Source organism: Oreochromis niloticus, linkage group LG19 (assembly GCF_001858045.2).
Source record: "Oreochromis niloticus isolate F11D_XX linkage group LG19, O_niloticus_UMD_NMBU, whole genome shotgun sequence".
Classification (NCBI taxonomy): Eukaryota; Metazoa; Chordata; class Actinopteri; order Cichliformes; family Cichlidae; genus Oreochromis; species Oreochromis niloticus.
The window spans coordinates 12,695,461-12,718,956 of NC_031983.2; the positions used below are offsets into that span (position 1 = coordinate 12,695,461).

General features: G+C 39.6%; 2 protein-coding genes and 1 long non-coding RNA gene across 8 annotated transcripts in view; 2 read left to right on the forward strand and 1 right to left on the reverse strand.

Annotated features, from left to right (window-relative positions):
* mboat2a (membrane bound O-acyltransferase domain containing 2a) overlaps positions 1-14,610 on the forward strand; it is a 40,516-nt gene extending 25,906 nt beyond the window's left edge. Inside the window, exons 4-13 of the mRNA XM_005477089.4 lie at positions 2,042-2,137; positions 4,458-4,513; positions 7,339-7,393; positions 8,289-8,475; positions 9,036-9,228; positions 9,907-10,010; positions 10,107-10,171; positions 10,420-10,552; positions 11,345-11,496; positions 12,343-14,610. Coding sequence (XP_005477146.1) covers positions 2,042-2,137; positions 4,458-4,513; positions 7,339-7,393; positions 8,289-8,475; positions 9,036-9,228; positions 9,907-10,010; positions 10,107-10,171; positions 10,420-10,552; positions 11,345-11,496; positions 12,343-12,511 — 1,210 coding nt within the window. The 3' untranslated portion in view covers positions 12,512-14,610. The remainder of the gene's footprint in view (positions 1-2,041; positions 2,138-4,457; positions 4,514-7,338; positions 7,394-8,288; positions 8,476-9,035; positions 9,229-9,906; positions 10,011-10,106; positions 10,172-10,419; positions 10,553-11,344; positions 11,497-12,342) is intronic.
* Positions 14,087-16,441, reverse strand: LOC112843177 (uncharacterized). The gene is made up of 2 exons (XR_003215359.1): positions 15,601-16,441; positions 14,087-15,425 (listed from the first exon to the last, which is right to left on the reverse strand). It is a non-coding gene; the product is annotated as an uncharacterized LOC112843177 (long non-coding RNA).
* Positions 15,388-23,496, forward strand: part of kidins220a (kinase D-interacting substrate 220a) — a 45,698-nt gene continuing 37,589 nt past the window's right edge. For 5 of the 6 annotated variants that reach the window (XM_005477092.4, XM_025901206.1, XM_005477096.4 and 2 more), the window contains exons 1-7: positions 15,388-15,522; positions 19,133-19,291; positions 20,573-20,671; positions 21,360-21,458; positions 22,628-22,726; positions 23,068-23,166; positions 23,382-23,480. In XM_005477092.4, coding sequence (XP_005477149.1) covers positions 19,160-19,291; positions 20,573-20,671; positions 21,360-21,458; positions 22,628-22,726; positions 23,068-23,166; positions 23,382-23,480 — 627 coding nt within the window. In that variant the 5' untranslated portion in view covers positions 15,388-15,522; positions 19,133-19,159. Of the gene's footprint in view, positions 15,523-16,937; positions 17,047-19,132; positions 19,292-20,572; positions 20,672-21,359; positions 21,459-22,627; positions 22,727-23,067; positions 23,167-23,381; positions 23,481-23,496 lie in introns of those variants that run through there. The other variant, XM_005477093.4, reaches the window with a different exon arrangement.

Below are 23,496 nucleotides of genomic sequence, written 5' to 3' on the forward strand. Positions count from 1 at the left end.
TGTATGTACACCGTGTACTGTATCCATACCTGCTCCTCCTGTGTGGCTTGACCTGTCTACCGCTGTCCCACAGCGGGAGGCCAGCCTGCTTTAGTCTCCAGGCTCCATCTGATGCCTTGAGTGGAAATGAAACACCCCCTTCTGAGCTGTAAATTACACAAATACAAATCAGGTGATGATAAGACAGGATCCCCGTTGGGCTCAGTACAAATATAGCCGGTCCTGCATATATAGTTCACATCCTCACCGATAAAATGTGGCTGCACACTTCTACTGCAGAGTGCTGATCCTGGCAAAATTAGGGTTTTTGATAAAGATTCAATTTTTTATTTATTTTTTGTTTAGTCAAAAGAAAAATACTCTTTTGTGTTGCACTAAATCACTAAATGTGCACTTTCTGGCATACAGTCTAGTCTTTTTGTTAAAAGCGAGTGTAATTTCTGCCAGTGCAACAGAACAATGTACCTCACTCCAACGCATCAGTAATATGTTTTAAGTGGGCTTTCTCCAGGTGCTCCTGCCGCCTCTCACGGATAATTGGTGATTTTTATCTCGGCTTTCAGTGTCAGTGTAAGCGTTAGTAGTCATTCTCTTTGTGTTTGCTGTGTGATGGACTGGCGACCTCTTCACGTTTTACCCCTCCTCTTTTCCCCAGCTAGGACAGACTGCAGTATTGTCGCAGATGCAGATTTCAGTGTTTTTAATTCAATGCTGGATGACTGCTCAGGCAACAGTGGTGTCACCCAAGTTGGTGCACTTTTGGTGAAGAGTTTTGTCATTACATAATTTCATTGCATTTGTTTCTTGCCACCGGTATTTACCAGCCAGTGGGACAGATAGCCCTCCAATATTTACTGACCAAATGCAAAGTCTTCCTACTAATCCACCGCTTAGTGGGTGTTAATTTTGGACCATGTATGAATGAAGCCTTGAGAAATATTATGTGAAAGTGTCTGACGGACAGAATATTGTCAATTTATGCAAGAGAATAATGAAACCAGCTTTGAAAAAGCTACAGGCAGCGGTTAATAACTATAATAAGCTGCTGGTGTTGGAATCTTAGCAACATTGCAAAGAGCCGTTTGGTCTCCTATATGTGCAGAATGCTGAAAGAATATTGTGTAAACTGCTTATACCCTCGGATGAGATGCCAAGTGTGGGCTGTATACAAATCTCTGAGAATAAAAAAAGGACTACGCAGTGATTATCACCAGTTTACTGTGCTTCATCTGTCTCCTCTAAGGGTTTTGTGATTAATAGGAGTGTGCAATTGTAGTGTTTGATTGCTTCTAGAGAAATGGCTCTTGAAAGCTATACAAATGTTTCATACTGGAGAAGTACGAGTGCCTTCTTTTATTTTTTCATACGTGCTTGGCAGCAGATATCAGGTGACGTCTTGGATACAGTAGGCTGTGAGAATCAAGAGGTCCCGTTGTGGCTTATCTCCAACACAGCATTGTTGTAGCTGGTATGCTGTATTGCTTCTCAGAGAGGCACACTCCTCTTATTGTTGACAGCGGAGGGATGCTATCTGGCTAGCTTTGACTTGAGCTGCCTCTGCAGCAGCTTTGTGTTAGACCCTTTAGCGCTGCTCTGTTTTTGGGCCTTGTCTTGAAAGGTCGTGTTGTCCTCCGTCTTCCCTCCCTGACAGAGACACATTGCTGGAGCCTTCTCTGCCCTTTTGTCCAGTTTACGACTCCCTCCCCCCCTGCTGCATAGTTCTGCCCTGTTCCTGAGGCCACTGCGTACTGTGCTGTACTGTAAAAAAATATCTTTGTTCAGCCACAGAGATAAAAACAAAGAGATGAAAGTTTATTTTTTTTCTCCCCAGAACTCTAAAATTAACTGTTTATGTTGCACATATCAAGGTGCTGGTCTGAAAAGCTCCTTGTTGCTGTGTTGAATAGTTGTACCCAAGTTTCTTAGCAGTTTTCATGTCCGACTCTTGTGACTACTACTTTAATTTTATTAATTTTTTAAATGTCACTTAAATGCAGATAAAATCTAATAATTTTTTTTTCTCTGCTTCTTTTCTGTGTAGATACTGCTTCATTGTAACACTGGGCTATTTGATATTGTGTCAAATCACACGGGTCTACGTTTTTGACTACGGCATGTACTCTGCAGATTTCACAGGGTAAGCTAACACTAGAACTCTTTCATCCTCATTTTTCACATTTCAAAAGAATGCTTTTCTTTGTACAGCCCATCAGTTTATCCATTTTCTGAAACGAGCTATTTTGAATGCTTTCCTTTTAAGACCACGCTCTCTGTAAGCCCAGTTTGATTGGCTAGCTGTTACATATACAGTGTGTTTAAACATCAGGTGTGTGGGGCATCTGTGAACTGTATGCCTGAGCTGACCAAATTATAAGAATAATCCCCTCTCTGTCCTCTCTAAACACTGAGGGAAACTGTGTGTTTTGAGTAAACTGAAGCCTGAACATTTGGCTCACAGGGATTACTTGTGTGCTGACCTCAACATTTGAGACTTTGCCAAATGACAGAAAATGAGGCATAATCAGTGCACTTTTAAGATATTTTGGACCTTAATTTAACATTAAAGACCTCCACTGATTGAGCTTGAATCCCAAATGGACTACAAATGACGCTAAAAGGAGAAGTCGTCGATAAGAATCGGCCGAATATTGGATGTGACTCGAGCTAAATGGATACAAGACTGAGTCCCACTGCTCGTCTGTGTCCGCACGAGGACGTCGGCAGGGACTGCAGTTCCAAGTGGCTGGTTCCCATTTCTCCAGACAGTCTGACAGTTTGAGCACACAGCCCGCACTCCCAGCAGGTTGGGGGTGGCTAGTTACTAAGCAACCTAATGCAAAGCCATACTTCCTCTGTGAGATTTCACTCCTTCAGCTACATCTGTTGTCCCTCTGTTTTCGCTCAAAATGTCAAAATCACATGTTTTCCTAAATGTCACTGTACCCCCACCCCAGCCAAATGTGCTTCGGAAAAAGTGAATTTTATTTAAGGCCAGTATTCAGATTTTGGACTATTTTGTTTCCTTATTATGTTTCTTTCAGGCTAATAGGGAAAATGTCTAAGATAGGTGTTTATTTTATTAGAGTAGTAGTGCATATTTATTGAGTTAATCCATTTTTTGCATATTACAAAAACATTTCTACACAAAAAAATAATTCCCTCAGTGTAATCAGTTAGGAAAGTTTTTTTCTTTTTCAAATATCTTGAGCCACATATCTCCACACTATATTTCAAAGATGACTAATATACAGTAAATACATTTTTTTTTCTTTAAGTCACTTAACACTGACCTATGAGTCATTCAGGCAGAAAAAAAGACACGTACTCAGGGCATGAACTAGTGTTGTGCCAACACATAACATACAACTTGGCAAAGAACACATTTTAAAATCTGTCTTTAGGGACTTTTTGCAGAAATATATACAATTTCTTCCAATTTCTTAGCTGAATCCGCAAAAATGCTAGATGCCAAAAGATGAGACAGTTTGATAGGCATAAAATAGTAGTTTTGCATCAATAAGGTGATTCCTAAAGAGCTATTAGCTGAAAACTTGAAATATTTTGGCATGGTGGTCAGTGTGTGTGTGTGTGTGTGTGTGTGTGTGTGGACAAGTGGAGGGCAAAAAAAACCTATCAAGAAAACTTGCCTAAGACAATTTAGGCATTATTAAAGAATAAAGGTGGTCTTATCAAATATCGACTTTCAGGCTGGTTAGTATTATACAAACTGTTTGTATTTAATATACTACATTTCCATAAATCTCTGCAACTATTTCTCTTCCTACCAAAATATAAAAAAATGACAGGTGGCTCAAGACTTTTGCACAGTACTATAAATAGGTAAATAAAGCCTCATTTACATATTTATCCTTAAAACTTGCAAGATAAAAAATAATTGGCTTAAGTCTCATAGTAACATCCCATAGTTGCAACTTTTACCCAATTCGCCTTTAAAGAGCGAATAATCTCTACCCTGTGGCTTATTCTTCCATTTGTAGCTCAACTTCATGCCACCAGCAGCTTTCATGTATAAAATTAATCCAGAATGTGCTGATGCAAGCATCAGGAGAGGAGCTGTGTTTTTCTGAGTTCAGGCTTATACATATCCCGCACTGATAGAGAATATCATTAAGTCGGGATAAGGAGGGCTGACCAGCACAGAACTGGAGAAAAAAAACAACAGGAAGTTTAATAAAAGCCTGCCGTTATCCTGGAGGAAACTAGCCATTGTGAAGATACTACCACTCAGTGTTTGCACTGTTATTGGAAGATTCCACATAAAATATCAAACAATAGTTGCTAAATGAATACGGGATAGCAGCCAGGAAAACTTGGGACGAAAGGTTTAGTGTGCGAGGAAATGTATGTATCCTAAAGTCAGAACACTGAGACTTAAATGTGCTGTGTTTTTGTTTTTTGTCTGTTTGGGTTTTTTTTAATGTTTACTCTGTCTTTAGGCCCATGATGGTTATCACACAGAAGATCACCAGCATGGCATTTGAAATCCATGATGGTAAGAACAAGTGTCGTTAAAGCCCGTGTGTCTCCAGTGTAGTGTGCGTGCGTGTGTGTGCATACTTTAAAAAAAAGAAGTGGCAGATGTGACAGAAGTGAAAATGTCAGTTCAATTCTCTTTGGAGTGTGAGAACAGATCAGATGGCCACATTTCTGAGCCAGTTGTCAGTTCCTACAATGGGCTACTGAACCAGAAGGAGAGCATAAACACAGTTATATAATGGAGCAATGACCAACTTTGCATTCTTTTTTTTTTTTCCCCTCCTCAACCGTTAAGACTTTCTTTAATCCCAAATCTAATTAAACTAGACTTTGTGCTGTCCAAAAAGTCAAGACAAGACATGTGACGGAACAGCCCCATGCTACATTGTGACATACCGCAGAGCCTGTGATTATTTATTTGTTTTTTTTAAGGTAGCACAACTTTAGTGGACGTGCAAAAGTCCAATTTGTCTTCCTGTGGCTGACCTGGATTTGACTCTCCCTCCGCTCCTGGAACAAATAGAGACTTTGCTAATATAATTGAAACACCACATGTGCCAATGAGGAGTAAATAAAGATCCAGAAATGAAATCATGTTTAAAATAGGAACACATGACCGGGTATCAGAGAGGTACTCACAGCTCTTTAGCTCCCACTTGGAGGCTTAAGTCACCTCAGTGTACTGACTGAACACAGTCATCAGTCTAATAACAATTTGGATGATGTTTACTTGAATAGTGTGACATAAGGATTTTAACTGCTTCTCTTTGCAACTATGCCAAATGCATTGGTGTCACTGGATTATTTTCACAGGAGTACATGTTTTCTGGAGATTTCACTGTATTTTGTAGGAAGCCAAATCATTAAGAACGCGATGTGGCATATGAGTGGCATGGACAAAATTAACAGGTTGGGCAACCAGAGTTCTGAATCATCATCAGTTTTACAGCCTTCTTACTGACAACACATTTCCCACGGCCTGCAATACAACAATGAAGTGAGATGGTTAAGCCAAGGAGCTGTACCAGCATGTTTTTATTTTAAGTTTTTGACAGTAATGTGTCTCTGTAAAAAAAAAACAAAAGAGACATATTGTTGAAATTGCACTCTTTTTTTTTTTTTTTTTTTTAAAGATATTTTGTACTGTTCATCTGTTTTGTAACAGGGCAGCTCGTTAAATGCGAACATTTTCACAAAATTCTTTACATGTCTTTTACTGTTGGTTACTATGCAATAGTGCTGTTAAGTCCAGCCCACTGAGATAAAATGGCCCATGAACTAAATGATTTGGTCATGAACGAAGTGCCACATCCTGATTACCTGCCCAATATTTATTCTCTCCCTTTGTTAGAATACATGTGTAGATGGCACAGTTTACAGTCTCAGAGGTCAATATTTAATTTGAGTTTTTATTGAGTCAGAGGGTTTAATTGTAGCCAGAGGAGCAGGAAAGTTTAACTAAATATTACCTTGCACAACAGGCATATAATCTCATAGTATGATGAATTGCATAGCCACTGGTCTTCATTACAAAGAGCAGACTGCAAATTGGAACAGTCAGTGTTAGACGATGAGTTTGTACGAGGTTATGCACACAACACCCTGTTTGCTCTGTTGCATCATCTTTTCTTTACACCCTTTGCTCTTGCTCTCCGTCGCTCACTGTCCTCTGCTAACTCAGCTGTGATTGATATTGTATTGAATTTTTAAACAACATAATAGCTTAATGAATGTGAAATGGGGACAAGGGGTGATGGGTATCTTAAAAAACAAGCACTGAAGCACTGAATAGAGAGAGATGAGAATGTAAGAATGAGTATTAAAAAAAAGAGAGTGTGTTTGGTTTAGGATCAGGTAACAAAGGATCAGGTGTGTGTGAGCCATAAATTTCCATGTAACGGTCGTTAATATTGTAAAGAAATCGCTCCTGTAGCAAGTGATATTGTTGTGTCCCGCTCAGCTATATGCTGCCAGCCAGGCAAGTAAATTTTACCAGCCTGCAATTGATCGAGCGTAAGTTGATTTCCATTGTTAGACAGGTGGTCTCTTTACCAACATGATGGTGGTCTGAACCCATTCTATACCCATTCTATGAGAGTACAGTGAACTCATGATCATTTCCAAGAAACTGGTTTGCGATGGTTTGAGCTTTGTGGCATCATGGCATGTTACCAGCCATCAAAAGGTACTGTGGTCACAGGGTCAGCAACAATACTCAGGCAGCTTGTGGCACTTGAACAAATCAAGACCAGGAAATGTATTTTCCAGTCTTCTATTATGCAATTTTGGTGAGCCCTTGTGAATTGTCACCTCAAGTTCCTGTTCCTGTCCTGTAGATTAGATATTTGCCTTAAGAACCAGTCCAACAGGTGTTCCTAATAAAGTGGCTGATGAGCATATATGAAGAGGGAATTGTGTCATTAAGGAAGGACAGGGCTGCGGACAAAAACAAATAGAAAGGGGATTTTACGCGCCTGCAACTTTCTGGATAAAGGCGTGAAGCGATGTCCAAAAGTTTGCAGTTTAGGGCAGCCTCATAGGACGTGAGGTTATGCACCCTGGTCAGGCCCTGTGTAGCACCTACACTAACTTTTACAATTAACACTACAGAATGTACAAAATGTTCTGTTGATAGTTTTAAATTGTATTAAACTGCTGTGGCAGGAGCGTAATCCATTTCAGTTCCTATCCTGTTGACAGAATAAAGAGCTAAAATAGCACAGTGTATTAGAAAAATGCTTGTGGCCCTTAACGTAGCGTAAAATAATGTGTGTGTGTGTGTATTGTGAAGCTGTTATGCGTGTCACCTGTTAGCATTGAAGTGTCTCTCTACATTTGTAGGTTTGACCAAGCGAGACGGGCAGCTGACTCCCAGTCAGAAATACCTTGCTATCAGGTATGTGACTCAGGTATGTTTTTGATGCTTCAAATGATGAGTTCACTGAATCAAGTGGAATTAAAAAGCTGCTGTGATTTTAAATTGGCATTCAGTCTGAGAGCAATGATGCTCCTTTCTTTAATAAAGGCGTTATTGCTTTCTGCATAGGCAATCGCCACACTGCCCTCCCCTTTCAGTCTCTCTGGCGCTGTCAAGCAGTTGTTAGGCACTCTGTATCTAGGAAACAACACATTGACTACTCTCTGGTGACTTGTACTGTGGGAATGCCTATCCCTCCATCTATCCTGCTGTATAACTGTGATCCCCCCCCCCCCTTTGTCATTCCTATTGGAGATCATTATGCAGCAAAAACAACATAAACAGGTAGTTTATGTGTGGCAAAAGGTTAGGAAAGACTAGCCAATAAAAAGAACAGAATAGAAAAAAATGCACAGCAAAGAATAAAACACATTTTCCATGTGAATCTTACACATAAACCAGCCTAGATGGTTATAAAACAGAGCAAACATAGTGATCACTAGAAGACCTACTCATTGTAGCTTTAAGGCCCTAGACATCACAATCCTTCGCTGGGCTACTCTGAGTCAGCCGCTTACTCCGAAATGGCTGCTGGGAAGGACATCCTGCATGTTCAAGCAGTCAGACTGTGCTTCACCTAGCAGATGAAATTTAAATAGGAAAAACTAGGAGACAAAAAAGTCTCCAGGGTCAGTCGAGATTCTCCATCTTTGCTTGGACTGTTCAGTCGAATAAATCCTACTTCTTCTCAGTCGATATGGACAATACTGCTCTAAGGCATTATAACATGGGTTTAGTCACTCATATATGTTCGGTCTGGACTCTGTAATGAATGGATGAATATTTTCTAATGTTCAATCCGTGTCTCCTCAAGTCGTATGCCCAGCTTGTTGGAATACCTGAGCTACAACTGTAACTTCATGGGGATCCTGGCAGGGCCGACCTGCTCCTACAACGACTACAAGGCCTTCATTGAAGGAACGTGCTACCAGCCGCGGCACCAGGAGAACGCCAATGGCAAGGAGAATGGAAAGTACAAGCAGACTGAACCCTCGCCCAAGGTACAAAGCACATTAGTGGACACAGTTAAGTCCCATTTAGATTGGTTAGGCAGATGAGCCAAACGGTCAATACAAAATTGCAGTTTTTAGGTACTATCTCGAATCTTGAATGCACAATAATAATAACTGTGATGTAAAATTGCACATTTGGATTAACGGCCCAGAGCGGAGCAGTCCTAAGAATAATATATTGTAATACACGTACAGGGTTTTGATTTACGTGACAGAAACTGGGACATTACTGGGAATTTGTGACGCAAATATCGAAACCTCAAGGTTATTTATATATTCTTGATGCATTAATAATTTAAAGACAGTCCAAGATTAGCGTTTGTGTTTAAGTGTTTCATAAAAGAAAGGAACAAAGTGAAAACAGATGTTGCTAAATATAAAACCTGAAAGGATTCTCAAGGACTCGACTAACCTTCAAATCAACTTAACCGGGTTTCTGTAGAATAACATCACCTCTCGTCATGTTGCCAGCGTTCGTTTTTGAATATAATAGAGTGCACCGAGTTTAATTGGATTGCTTCATTTTATTGTCTCCCACCTCTGTCCAGAATGATGTCATCTCCAAGCTGTGCACCTGTGCTATCTCGCTGGCCATCTATCTGTCCCTCTATAAGCTACTCCCAGTGGAGCGCTCGATAGACGACGACTTTGTAAACTCCACACCCTTCCATCTCCAGGTTGTCTACCTTTACTTGGCAATGCTGGCGCTGAGGCCAAAGTACTACTTTGTCTGGACACTCGGTGAGTTTGACTTGGCTTTCTTATCAGTGAATAACACATTTCCTCCCATAAATGTGTTATTCAGAGATTTGAATCTGTCATTTGAGTGTTTACAAATAAAATCTGTATATTCTGATTTTATGCAGATTTTAAACATTTGCATAAACACTGTATATACAGAGGTTCCCTTATGCTGGAAAGGAAACAGTCTTTAAATAACATGTGTAACGTGCACAAAATGTTAGGAAGAGCTGGGACAGGTGAGGGAGGAAATACCTTATGCCTACTGGCATTCAAATTTTCATATTTGGTCTAATGTGAGTTAGGCAGGTATTAAAAGTGAGGGAATTTGGTGATAAGATGGACAGTCTGATGAAAAGTTTGTCTATAAGTGTTACTAAGATCACATTGCTCAATCCCACTGCCTCTTTAAGTTTTATAATTGAACTTAAAGGGGCTGGTTCAGAGAATATGACTGTTGTCAATGTGAAATGCAACCTAAGAAGAAGCTTTCCTATTTCTTGAGGTAGCAGTGCCATCTAGTGGTGAAGATCTAGAGGTGTTGCACTTAATTTTAGACGAGCGCATCCAATCCTCCATTTGTTTCCGTCACTGCTTTACAAACTGCAGGGAGGGAAGCTCTTGTCATTCTTTACTATAGTCACTCTACTCTGAAGCCCATGTACCTCTGTCCCGCAGCTGATGCTATCAACAATGCTGCCGGATTCGGCTTCAACGGATACAACAAAGATGGCTCCCCACGGTGGGATCTGATATCAAATCTCAGAATTCTGGACATTGAGGTCTGGATCTTTGTTCTCATTTATTATTTTATTTCCAGATAAAGCTCCTTTTTAAGTAAAGCCTGAAAGAATATTTTTTTATGTATTTGTTTTCAGTTCGCCACCAGTTTCAAGTTGTTCCTAGACAACTGGAACATTCAAACAGCTCTTTGGCTTAAGAGGTAAGAGCATTTCGGTTATAATGCTGTAGCTTTCTTAGTCTGCGTGAGAACAAGTTGTGCATGCATAGTGTCCTTGACACATAAGCAAAAATGTTTGCTTGATACCTGCATAAAATATGTGGAGAAATTTTACAGAACCTATAATCTGAAGCAAATTAGACAGTTTTGCCCATTTATGAGATTTTGATTCATTTGTTTCTACTTTTTTGGACTGAGCGCTAGATGTACGCATTATGTTTTCTTCTCAGGGTGTGCTACGAGCGCTGTCCCATTAACCCCACTGCTGCCACCTTCCTGTTGTCAGCCATGTGGCACGGGGTGTACCCTGGCTACTATCTGACCTTCCTCACCGGCATCGGCATGACTATGGCTGCACGTGCAGTGAGTACACACAGTGCACACTGTTCAATTGATGAAAAGCTTCTGAATTTGTATATTACTTACTTTCAAAAAACTTTCATTAAAATCCTGCTACAAAAATTGATTTGTTTTCCACCGCCATACTAGACTTTAAGACCTCTATAGATTTACCACAGCTACTTAACAGACCAACGAACACACAACAAAATCACTTAATGGATTTCAAGTGGATAATAATGAAGTAGTGTGCCACTTAAACCTCATTTTGAGCGTGAGGCCATTACCACTAATCTCGGCAAAGCCAGACATCTTCATTCCAGTTATGTCAAAAGAGGAGACAGGAGGAGATTTATGCAGAGACAGTGGAGTGATAGTACACTAGGAATGCATTAAGTCTCTGGATAAAAGAGATAAAATGCAGAAACGGTCAATTTTGTGTGTGGGGCAGTGAGTTGTGAGTTTCTGCAGCGACTTCTTTATCTGAAGGAAGACAAGCAGAGCATTGACCTAGTTATGCCAACTTCTGGCCTTTGCCACACAAAGCTGTTTCAGAGATAGATTCCTCCTAAGATCTATGAGGGACAGAAAGAGACGGCGCAAAAGAAAGATGGGCAGATAATGAGTGGAAGCCGACAGTAATCCCTGCTGTCATGTGGAGATTTCTGGAACTAGGTCAGTTAGCTCAACTTTAGTCTATTGTATGGAAGAGTGGGTAGAGTATAATTCAAACTTTACAGCTTCATTTTTACCTAAAATGTATAAATTGTCAAGTTGAACTTGTCAGAGCAGTAAGAAAAATACTCTCTCTTTCAGGTACGGCACAACATCAGGCCGTACTTCCTGGTGTCTGACTCATACAAGGGCATCTATGATGTGATCACGTGGGCATGGACTCAGGTGGCCATTAGTTATACAGTGGCGCCATTTGTGCTACTTGCAGTAGGACCCTCACTCAAGTTCTACAGGTACGTCTGTCATGTATCACTATGAGCTTCTTATACACTGTGGAGTAGGAGACACAATGTCAGCCTTTCTTATTTTAAAAAATACATACAAATTTACATGTTTTTATTAGCCTGGCAGACAGTAATGGTTAACGAGACAGCTTTATGATTGAAGGATGAGGAGGAAATAAAACAAGTGACCTTAACATTGACCAGTCGCTGCAAAGAAATTACGATCCAAACATCAACAACAGCTGCTAGACAGGCAGCAAAGAACAGACACACTGTAGCTATTTGTTCATAAACCAAACTATTGGCAAAATCCAGGTTTGAATTTTTTTGGCCCTGTGTTGGAATTGGATAAAAAGCTTCAGAGTACAAACCCAACTCCAGACAAGCTGGGACACTGTGTAAAACTGAAACAGATGCACTGAGCTGAAAATGTCATAAACCCATAATTTATTCACAATAGAGTACAGAAAACATATCAAATGTTTAAACTGAGAAAATGTACCATTTTTAAGAAAAATATTAGTTTGTTTTCAATTTGATGGCAGCAACATTTCTCAAAAAAAATTGGTAGAGCCATTTCTTGTAGCAGTCTATGAATATCCTGGAACTGAGGAGAGCCGGGCTGGACTTTGGGAGAAGATTGGTGTCATATTTTTCAGTCCTGGGTCTTCATTTTTGTATTTTATGTCTGTGATGCGCCAGATGTTTTGTGTTGATGAAAGGTCTGACTGCAGGCAGGCTAAACTGGCTTCTTTTTGGTTTGTTTTACTACAAAGTCATGTTGTTGTAACATGTGCAGGATGCGGTTTACCGTTGTATGGTTAACAACATTCTCTCTCATCGATGTCTTCGCAGGTCTTGGTACTTTGGGTTACATCTTCTATGTCTGCTGGTGGTCCTGGCCCTACCTGTCAAGTCAAAACGCCGGCAGGCCAAAGAGCAGCAGGACGACCTCCAGAAGGACAACCAGACAGATCACAACAGCACAGACAACAACTGCAACCAGAAAGAAAAGACCACATGAGGGTCGGGACGGTGACGCGCCGCCCCTTCAGCAGCAGAAACACTGAGACGAACTATAAACTACTGAGACCTGGAGTGTGTTGAGTCTGTTTACCTGACAAAGAACCAAATATCTCCTATCAGACAGAAAACACAAGTCTACATCCTGGCAAAAACTTCCAGTAGCAAGGCTGACAGCAATCACACTTCTGACATGGATACGAGACCAAGGTGAAGAAATGGCCAAGGTGTAAACTAATCAGCGGTAGTGGTTACTTTGCAATACATTAGTGAAAACGAACACCTCCAAGCTGCCTTAAACCCTCTATGTACTTTGAAGGTGAAATAACAGTTTGAATGGCACGCTGCAGGAACCTAAATGCAGTTACACCAGTGTGGTTTCATGTAAGGTAAACAGATTTAAAGCGCAGTATGTGGAGGGTTTTTGTCATTGTCTGGGTACAAGCCTCTGTTAGGTGGCAACAGAAAACCGTGTACATGTAAAAGAAACATAACCTTTATCATCAGCTGCCAATTTCAAACAGGCCTTAGGATCCTCAAAATATTGTTTGATTTCTGTCTTTTTTTTTTAAATCTCTATTCCAGAAGAATTCACATCGTGTGTGTTTTGTATTTAGATGTTTGTGACGACACTAATTGAAATCCATTCTGAATGCTCTTTTGCTTTTTGTGGGATGACTCGACTATGCCTGAAAGAGAGAATCTCAAAGTGGAATTCAGATCTCATTCCTCTCCAGTCTAAAAGATTTAATAACTGGATATCTTTTTATATTTTTCATATCTGCTGCTTTTTTTTGTTGGGCAAACAAGACTCATCTGATAAATGTGTGTTTCAAAGGGAGTTTGTTTACCCTCTGGTAACTTAGAATACTTTTTAAGGCTTGTTGACTTGGGGTTCAGAATTCATTTTTTTTAAATTTCTGCTGATATTTGTCTCATGACAGGTTTCCTCTGTGTTCAGTTGTTAAAACAAGTATCCAAAATGATTTTAATTACCAGAATTCCTACAGAATTTACATCCTTCTTGAGTTATTTGTGCAGTAATTGTCTTAAGTCCTACAAACGCAACAGAAATCTAATCAGATCACCGCACTGACTTAGAAATAAAGTGTCAAATGGTCCATGCACAGTGCATAAAAGCACATAAAGAAACCAGTTACAGTTATATATGTATGTGACTTTATAGTATTGTACAAATTTCAAACACATAAGCCAGCTGTTGTGGTAAATGGTCTTATTTCATATTGTGTGCACTTAATGTTAGCCTAGGGGATGTTTCAGCATTTGCTGTATGGTGTTCCTGTTTCCTCATGTTGTTTTGGTCCGTGGCTCGCCTTATTAGCCTTTTAGAGTCCCCCAGTTGGACCTAATAACAGCGACTGCTGTGATATTTTTCTGAAATCATTAGATCGGATTAATGAATGATGGAGTTCATGACAACGTGGTGCAGAGAGGACCTTTTACAAGGCACCTTGCTGCTCTTTGAATAATAGTGACACATAAATGTACCTAGATATAATCTTGGGATTTCAAAGCCAACAGCATCAATTTGAAATTATGCTTCCTTTTTTTTTTCTTTTTCCAAAAATCATTCTCAATAATTTAAGTTAAACTGATGCATTTGTTTCCTGTAAAGTAGTAACAAAGCAGCAGAGATGAGTTGGGGAGTTTTCTTTCTTTTTTTTGTTTTTAAGACTAAAATAACACTCGCATTTTCCTGCCATAACTTTGTGTGTGTGTACCAGTATTCATGTGACCCGTTGATGTTGATGTGAACTCGACTTAACTATATTTGTAGCCTGGGCCCTGTGTAGGCGAGAGCGGCCCACCCAAGGGGAAAGGGATGTCATTGTTCAAAAACATAGCGATTATTGCACTGCATGGCCACCCAAACCAGCAGATCAATGCAAACTGCTCCATATGTCCAAAGTGCCAAATCATAAATGGCGCATTTTGTTTTTTTCTTTTGTGTATATGTGGGCCTGCGTGTGTGCGTGTGCGTGCCTGTGGAACATATTGGTTATTTTTGTGTCAGAAGGAAATTTATTGAAAGATTTGTATAACAGTACATTACAATTCTGATTTATGTGGGGGAATAAAGAGAACTTATTTTTAAACACTAACACTGCCATTATGTCATAAATGATTTGTTTTTGTCCGGTTACAAAAAAAAAGAAAGAAGTAATTTGTTTTTAAATGAATGCAAACACTAGTACAATAGGGCTTTAGCGGCATATATCACATGTGCTTATAACAACATTAAGCTTCTTGCATGTTAAAGAGGAACACGAGTAGGACCATTTAAAATATATTTATCAATTGGGTTTTTATCTTTTATTGATTTTTGTCTCTTTTTTTAAATAATACTTGACTTGTGTGGATATATCCTTCATCTGCCCAAAGTAAAAAAAAAAAAAAAAAATGGGACAAACAAAAGGAATGCTTGCTCTGCTTTGTAGTGTAACAAAATTGCCATCATCATTAGATTATCTATCTACTGCTCCATGCACATCATAATGGGAATTGAGTATAAATTGGGGGGAGTATCCAGATGCTTTACTCAGGTTCAGCATTTATATTATAACTTTAATAGGCGACCAAAGAAAAAGCTAAATATTTTGTTTTATAGCAACAGAATTACTTAAAAGCAATCCACAGCATGTAAGCTTATTTTAACTACTTTTTGAATTCAGAAAAATATTTTGTTGTGTTTTTAAACTCAGAACCTATAAAGTTACTGTTAAAACTGTAAAATTAATGTCGTACAGTAAAAACAAATCTCACCTCCCCACAGTAAACGTGTGAGATAAGATGCTTTTTTTTTTTTTCCCCTGTTAGTTTTCTTGCCACATGTTACCCTGCTGTACTCTTGGGTGCGAGGAGGTGGAGTCTTACTGTAGCAGGTCGAGGCTCCTCTGTCAAACAGAAGCAAAGATATTATGGCTTATAAAACGAAGACTTTTTGACTGGATTATCTGGACCGGAATTAAAATACAGAGCAACCCAGCGTAGGTAAGACTACTTGAAAAATTGTTGGTGTAATTTTCTCCAGCTTTTTAGAGAAGATAAAAAAAAAAAAAATGTACGGACCTGTTGGAAAGCTAGCCCTAGCCTGTTAGCCTGTTTCCAGGTTTGGCTAGCCTGTGTTTTCAAGTTGCTTCCTAGTGATAGTGAACGGGAAGTCGCTGCTGTGTTTGCAATATCGCTGTCAAAAGACCTTTGTCAAGACACCGGAAAAACCGAGCCACACTATTTCTAAACTTTTCTTCTCCTCGTCACATTTAAAGCCATGTGATTATATGCGCGTCATACAGATGTTCTTTTTTTAAGAGTCATGGGGGTCAGAGCAGTGAACGCACCATAGACTTGGTTTAAATGCCACGATGTTGACACGGTGTTCAAACCTATCAGTTTGTTGTGTCCATGAACTTTGTGCACGTTGCAAAGCCCACAGCCAAGCAGTTTAAGGCTGTGTGTGTATCAAAAACATGAGCCAGTTTTTGCTTATGCACATAACATAAGCAGACCCTGGTATGCATTAGGGAACTGAATCCTCAGCAGTTTCATACCCACATGACTGGTCATAAAAAAGCTGACGGGTTAAATTTAGAGACCCTATCCAGTGTTGCTTAGTTCCCTTCTAACATTTGAATGCGTTCAGATAACCAAACAGCTGACTTGGGGTTTTATTTGATGGTTTGTGATGTTAGCTAGTGCTCTGTGTTTTTACATAAACACTACAAATGTCATGTTTATGTCAGTTTTCCAGCTGGAAACAAAGAGAATTGGGCTGCAAGTAACAAGTGTTTTCATTACTGAATAGAATTGATTATTTTCTTGGTCGATTTCACTTTTGGACATTAAAATGCCAGAAAACCGAATTTCTGAAGCCAGTTTCTTGTTTTGTCAGGGCAACAACACAATTTATTTAATAAATTGTCACATTTAAGAATGGGTTAGAAAATAACTTGCAGTGATCGACTGATTTATTAGGTAATCCTTTGTTTTTCTTTATTTTTGTATCCAGAATCCTGTGTATAGATCATTTTTATAGCACTAATTCACTTTCACAAGAACTGTGTTCATTTTCATTAATAACAGTAAAAGAAAAAGCTTTATTGTTTAGTCTTCTACTATATTGTTGGGTGATTCAAAGGGTTAGTTTAATATTTAATTTTAATTGATCAGCACCTGAGTCATTTTAAACACTGTGATTACAGTGATACTAAAGTGACAGCTCCCATGCTACTTTATTGCATTATCCCTAAAATTAAGTCATACAACTGAGTCCAAACATCCTAATTGGCTTTATCATCCTTTTATCTTTATCAGTCGGTGCCAAGCCATTGCATGTAATGAATGAATATCTGGTTGTGTGCCTCTATTGTGTTGGGTGAGGATGGGCGTAGGCCAGCCCCCTCATCTAATATTCAGCTGTTTGTAAAAAGGGGGGATGCTGAGCCTGAGCCCGGCAGTGCTTGTTGAAACTGTGTGCAGCTGAGCAGAGAACCACTGCCAGTTTTACCCTTCACGAAGGTAAGAGTTTCTTTTGTAGTAATGTTTTCTGGTGATTGTAGGTCTTATTTTCCCTTCTTTCTCCAGCAGCTTATTTTTGCTGTGTTTTTTCTTTCTTTCTTTTTTACTGGTTTATTGTCTCTGAGCTTTAGTGTGCATGTGTTTTGTGAAAAAGATGCGACTGAGCTCCACTCTGATCACTGCTGAACAGGGAGAGAGCGCTCAATGTTTACTGATTGGTTCTTGGGTGTATTTGTCCACCCATTATGCTGAGAGGCAAGAAGCTGGGGAGGGTGTGTCAACAGGCTCCAATTGCTTTGACTGTAAACAAAGGATTTTTTTCTCACCTCTCCCTGGCACTGTCCAATATGGGCAAATGGTTACCAGGCGATCCCTGACTGAATATATAAACAATTCAGAAAAAAAGGTTAAATATTTGCATTGATTGGTTACTCTGCATTTGAGTAAACTGCCAGGCCTTTGTACTGACGGCCCAAGAGGCATGTGACATTTGAGTGTTTATTGACCTGAGCTTGAGCTGCTTGTCTGAAGGATTATGGTGAAATATTGAGCCGTATATAAAGCCCATTGCCAGGGCAACTTACAAGCAATGAATGGAGCTGATTAATTCTTTGTTACTGTGGCAGGAAGTAGGTCTGACCATTAGGAAAGAGCCCAACTTGATGAATGATTAATGAGTGCTTTTATCGATTGGCTGAATCCCTAATTCCTGTAAAAACCCCTTTCAAAAGAAAACATATTTGAAGGGCTTTCTCTTGGCTAGATGTATTATACAATACATTTCTGGGAGGTTTGTGCAATTTTATCTTAAACTGGGAATATCTTTTCTAAATATAGAGTAAGTCACTACCCAGTAGTTAAAGTGTCAAAGACAAAAACAAACCTTGGCCATCCAGTTAAGGTAAAAAGGCTTAAAATGACTCAGTAAATATAGAAACATGCTTGTCTCTGGGTTTAGGATAATTCTTGAGAATGGTTCACTCCAATTATAGATAATCTCGCTCCAGTGGGTCATGTGCATTGATTTGTCATATAGTCACTGCGTCTTACTGCTTTTTTCCTTTTTTTTTAAATAATTTTTTATTTTTCCATTGACATTCAGAAACAGACATTCACAGCATATACATCACATGGGAATACTTCTTGCATCTGTTGTCTGCCCTTATTGCTGAAATAGTATTTTAGTTTATATCCAGGTTATGAGAAGAAAAAGTTACTGCTTTTTTCCTATGGGTGCAAAGTACTTCTTGTACTTTTAGGGAGAACTCTGCTTTTTTCTTGTGTACAAAAGTTCCAGAATGTCCAATTTCAGGAAGTGGAGGAGGGTAGAAAAGGCTGGCTCTGATATAATTGGAGCACACAGTCGAGTGCACCAATTGTCCTAGCCCTTATTACATCAGAGAGTCAAAGTTTAAAGGCTATTGTTTGTCTTCATTGGTATTTGATGGCTTGGTTAACTATCTTGAGCAGAGCTTTGTGATTGCTCAGCCTTCATTATACTGAGTGGACAAATTTCAGTCCGTGTTTTCAGCCTCAGCAGACAGACTGAACGAAACTGAAGAGAACTAACAGCCCCTGCTCATCCCTGTGTAATAAGCATGTTTAATAGATTGTAAGTATGGTTATAATGAGACTTTAACATGATATTAAAAGATTTGTAATGACCTCTGAAATGCACGCTCACAAAAATTTGTCCTGATAATTTGTGATTGATAATATAGTTGCATTAGAGTGCATATTGCAACACGTCGAACACACATACGCAGAAAAAAAAACTGTTTTTCACTTTTTATATGTGTGTTTCTTAAATATTATACTCCATTTGTTTAATGTGTACACCATCTAGTCTCTGCTGTATTGTTACTGTTTGTATGGGAGAGCTTATGCATGCAAGTTGGGGTTTGGACAGTGGTGATTTATTCCACTGCATCACTTCAAAGGCACACCACATCTCTTCCCGGTCACGATTTTAACTTCTTGTTTGTCTCTTAGAAGTGCTGTATATTTAGCTGCACAGGCCACAAAGCTATTGTTGTGCTCTTTAGCTCATTGTGAATGCTCATCTGCTTTTGCTCTCATTCTGCAGGGGTGTATAGCTGGTTAGCGGTCAACCATGGATACCAGTACGTCCCTGAAGATGACCTCTCTGGCTGTCCAGAGTCTGTTCAGCTATGTGGACGAGGAGAACCTGGCTGCTGTCAAAGCGCATTTGGACATGTTCACAGATGTGGACAGCAGGAGTGATGTAAGCCACATCACAGCAGCCTTAATGTTGGCTCTTGAAGTTCAGGGAAGAATAGGCAGTAATTAAAGGCTCTTTAAGATGACTTTAGTTGGTGTTATGTAGGAAAACTAAAATCCTTCTGTGTGGAGTTTGCGTCCTCTTCCTGTTCAAAAACATACTTGTTAGGTTAATTGGTGATTCTTGGCTTTAGGTGAGAATATGAATGGTTGTCTGTGCTAGCCTTATGATGGACTGGTGACCTCTCCAGGCTGTTTCCTATCTCTCACCCAAAATCAGCTTGGATTGGCTCCAGCTAGTAGCTAAGAAAATGAATGGATGGATGAAGATATAGTACTCATAAAACATTATTACGTTATTACCTATTGCGTTCTTAATTATTTTAGATAACATTTTAGATATCTCTTGTCGCTGCAATTAAAAGGTCAGCTACTGTTTTACAACAGTAAAGAAATTGTTTATTATGTGCACTTAGTACTCATAGGACGTTATTGCAGTATACCCTGAAAGACAGGGGGAAAGAGCTTAGAAGGGAATATAAACATCCAAGGCCATTAAAAGGTAATGTAGTATCTCCACACTGTCTGTACTGTATATTGTACGATTATAGCAGCTGTAAGTAGCCTGATTCCTGTATTTACAACATATACATTCACTTATTATTTTGTAAATGAAAGGATAATGCCAGTGAGATGATATTTTGTCAAGAAATCCTACAAAAAGACCAGAACTCCAAAAGTGAACCAATCCTACTACTAATAAGTATTTTCATGTAGCCAAAATCTGATTGTTGCACATTGCTGTTTGTTTCCATGTTTGTCTATATAGGTGTTGTAGTTTATACACAGTGCTTGTATGGACACTCTCCTGCTGTTGCTGTAATTACCACAAAGTGCAAAATTTCCAGCAAATGAGTTACAGAGTTACATATAGGAGCATTTGCTAGAAAAAAATAGAGCGCATAGCAGGTTATTAAAAGATTAAAGAAATAAAATTGTGCGGCGACAGACAGTCTGGTACCCGAGTAGAGCACATTTTGTAATTTTAGGCTTTATATGAATTTGTTGACAAAGAAAAATTGAGACAATTCCAGACCTCTCCCTTAATGTGGAAAATATTAAGCAACGTGTAGACTTGTATGGGACAGTAATCAGTTATGTTACTGTACATGATTAGCGTGAAGTCATAAAATCGTTGGACCTATCTGTCATTTTGTTCCAGTGACGTCTTATTTAATTTGTATTGGATAATCGACTGCCTGTACTCCTCGTCTCCTTGTTTCAGAATGGACAGACTCCCCTCATGGTGGCAGCAGAGCAGGGCAGTCTGGAAATAGTGCAGGAGCTCATTAAGAGAGGAGCCAACGTTAACTTGGACGATATTGTAAGTTTTCAAATGCACACGCACTTGTCATCTCTTAATAAAGAGCACAGCCCCAAACATGAGTAAACGCGATGTACGCAGAATGGAGGGACAGGTGAAAAACAGTGCGGTCATTTAAACCACATCATCCACTTGACAAAGAAGACATAACTAGTGGCCTTGATGTTCCATCTTGCTGAACTCACCACATTCGGGCTTAGCCCTCAGCTGTTATGATCCGTCATGAGCCATAATGACAGCTTATTACATACTTTTACCTTCGCTCATTTGAGTAAATGACAGGATCCACTCGCTAGCCAACACCCTGCGTCTTCAGATCCCAGCACACACTCACGCATGCATGCAGCCTCCTACTTCGACGCACGCATGCATTGCCCTCACACCACTTATTAACATCTCACGTAATGTAACCTATTATTACACATGGCGCACTCAAAGTCAAAGAAGAGAGAGGAAGTTTTCCATTTCGTAGTCCTTCCCGTGTCTCACACTCGCGCTCCGTGACACCTTTGTCTCTCGATGCGACACCGCGTTCCCATGAGCACCTGGTACGACCAGCTGGTAGGTGCGGTTTTCTTTTTTTTCTCTGACCATCCTCGAGCGTCCCATTTATTGCTCTGACAGATGCTCTGTCAACTGGATTTAGAGAATGGGAGTTCTCAAAGTAACAGGTAGTGTCTGTGTACAGGACTGCTGGACGGCGCTGATCTCGGCAGCTAAGGAGGGACACATCGAGGTGGTGAGGGACTTGCTGGAGAACAATGCTAACCTTGAGCACAGAGACATGGTGAGAATGTAGAGAGTGTGGAATTTTTCCTCATTTAAAATATGTAAAGTTTGTGTTTACTGTACTACAAATACAAAGGAGCAAAAATGAAATTAGGCTAGAAAACTGGGCTCCAAACATCTAGCTAGCCTTGTGGGTGAAACGTGATCCAACACCTGTTACGTATTGGCCGATAGCCTTTTGTTTTGCTTTAGCTCCTCACTAACTCCCCTTACTTTCACTTAGTGTTACCAAATAAAGTCTTAAATGTATCCTAAAAATGTATTTAGGGTATATTGTTGAGCTGGAACAAGCTCCAAGCACAACCAAAATGACAAGATAGCTAAACAACAGAAAAGAATAACACACCAAATCAGTCTTATGAATTTACTGAAATGGTATATATTCCTTTTATATTTATTAATGCTTTCTGTTTGATGTGCCAGTTCCAGTGCTGGTTGAACAGGGTAATGCATTAGCTTGGAAATCGACCTAAAATTAAATTACTTTCTGTCTGATGGCTCCTCTCTAGTAGTAATCCCATTTACTGGGCTCTGGTTGTCTTGGCATGGGGCAGTGATATGATTTAGTTACTTTGTCAGAGGCAGAGACTCGACAGTAACCAAACTATAGAAGCTTTTTTCTGTATTAATAAGATTAAAAGCAATGCTTAGGAAATATGATCTACATGTTGTTCCTAACTGGGCTGAAATCCTGGGAGAAATGTGAAAAAACACAGTAAGGATAGTGAAAAATAACAGTCTTTATGTATCACCGTGTATCAAAGGATACATTTGCTTTCGTATTATGTACCAGACATGTACATTATAAATCCTTGGCCTCTGCAACTCCATGGCAATGAGTCAGGAGGTGGGCTGACTCATTGGCGTTCATGGTGTGTCTAAGCTGCACAGGGGAGATCACAGTCAGTCATCACAGTGGGATTATAATAAACGACACTGTGTGATACTTCACTTACTGGGTCACGTCATCTTTAAATAGCACATTTTCCAACCACAAAATCTGTCTAGATCTGTACTAGCCTGTAAGGTCAGTACTGTTGTTTGTCTTGCTCTTTATTATAATAAAATAAACTGAGTATTACATGCGTTGTGTGTGTTGCTGTTTTCTGATCATGTACACTTAAACTCCTCACTAGCTGAACTAGATTATCTGTGTTTTCTACTTAGGGAGGCTGGACTGCTCTCATGTGGGCAGCCTATAAAGGTCGTACAGATGTGGCCCAGCTGCTTTTGGAAAAAGGATCTAATCCTAACATCACTGGACAGGTATAAAAACTCAACACAGCATTTTTATTTGTATGTTATCTGTGTCTTCTGAAATCTTTGGACATGTGTGATCTGATAATCTGAATAAAGATATTATTTGGTTTGTTTGTTATGATTTTAAACTCTGTGTAAATCTAGGGAAATAGAGAGAAATGTGTCATTTTAAATAAGTGGTAAAAGTCAGTAAATTTAAGAATTAAAAATAAAGGGGTAAGCACCGCAGTGCTTTGCCTCTCCCCATCATCTGCTTTTACAGCTTGAAGCATTTGTATGACCGTGGGCTTAACAGTGATCATTAGTTACTGTCAGCATGACTACACGGCTGTCCTCTGCCCCAACAGTACAGCGTCTACCCCATTATCTGGGCGGCAGGTCGAGGCCACGCAGAGATTGTCCGTCTCCTGCTGGAGCACGGAGCCAAGGTCAATTGCTCAGACAAGGTAACTACATACTGACAGATGCTCATTATTTACTTGCTTTAAATCCCACATAAGATGTGCTTTGTGGTTAGGGCTCAGCCTAAAAGAACATTCTTATTCCCCAAGTGCCTTTCCTGTGTCCTGGGCTTCTTATTTATTGCCCTTCCTTCATGATTAATCAATCTCTAGGCTGATGATTGAATCATCTCTTGCACTCTGTCATTTTTTATTTGTAGTATGGCACCACTCCTTTGATCTGGGCAGCCCGGAAGGGCCACTATGACTGTGTGATGCACCTCTTGGCCAATGGAGCTGATGTAGACCAGGAAGGAGCAGTAAGTAGACTGTCAG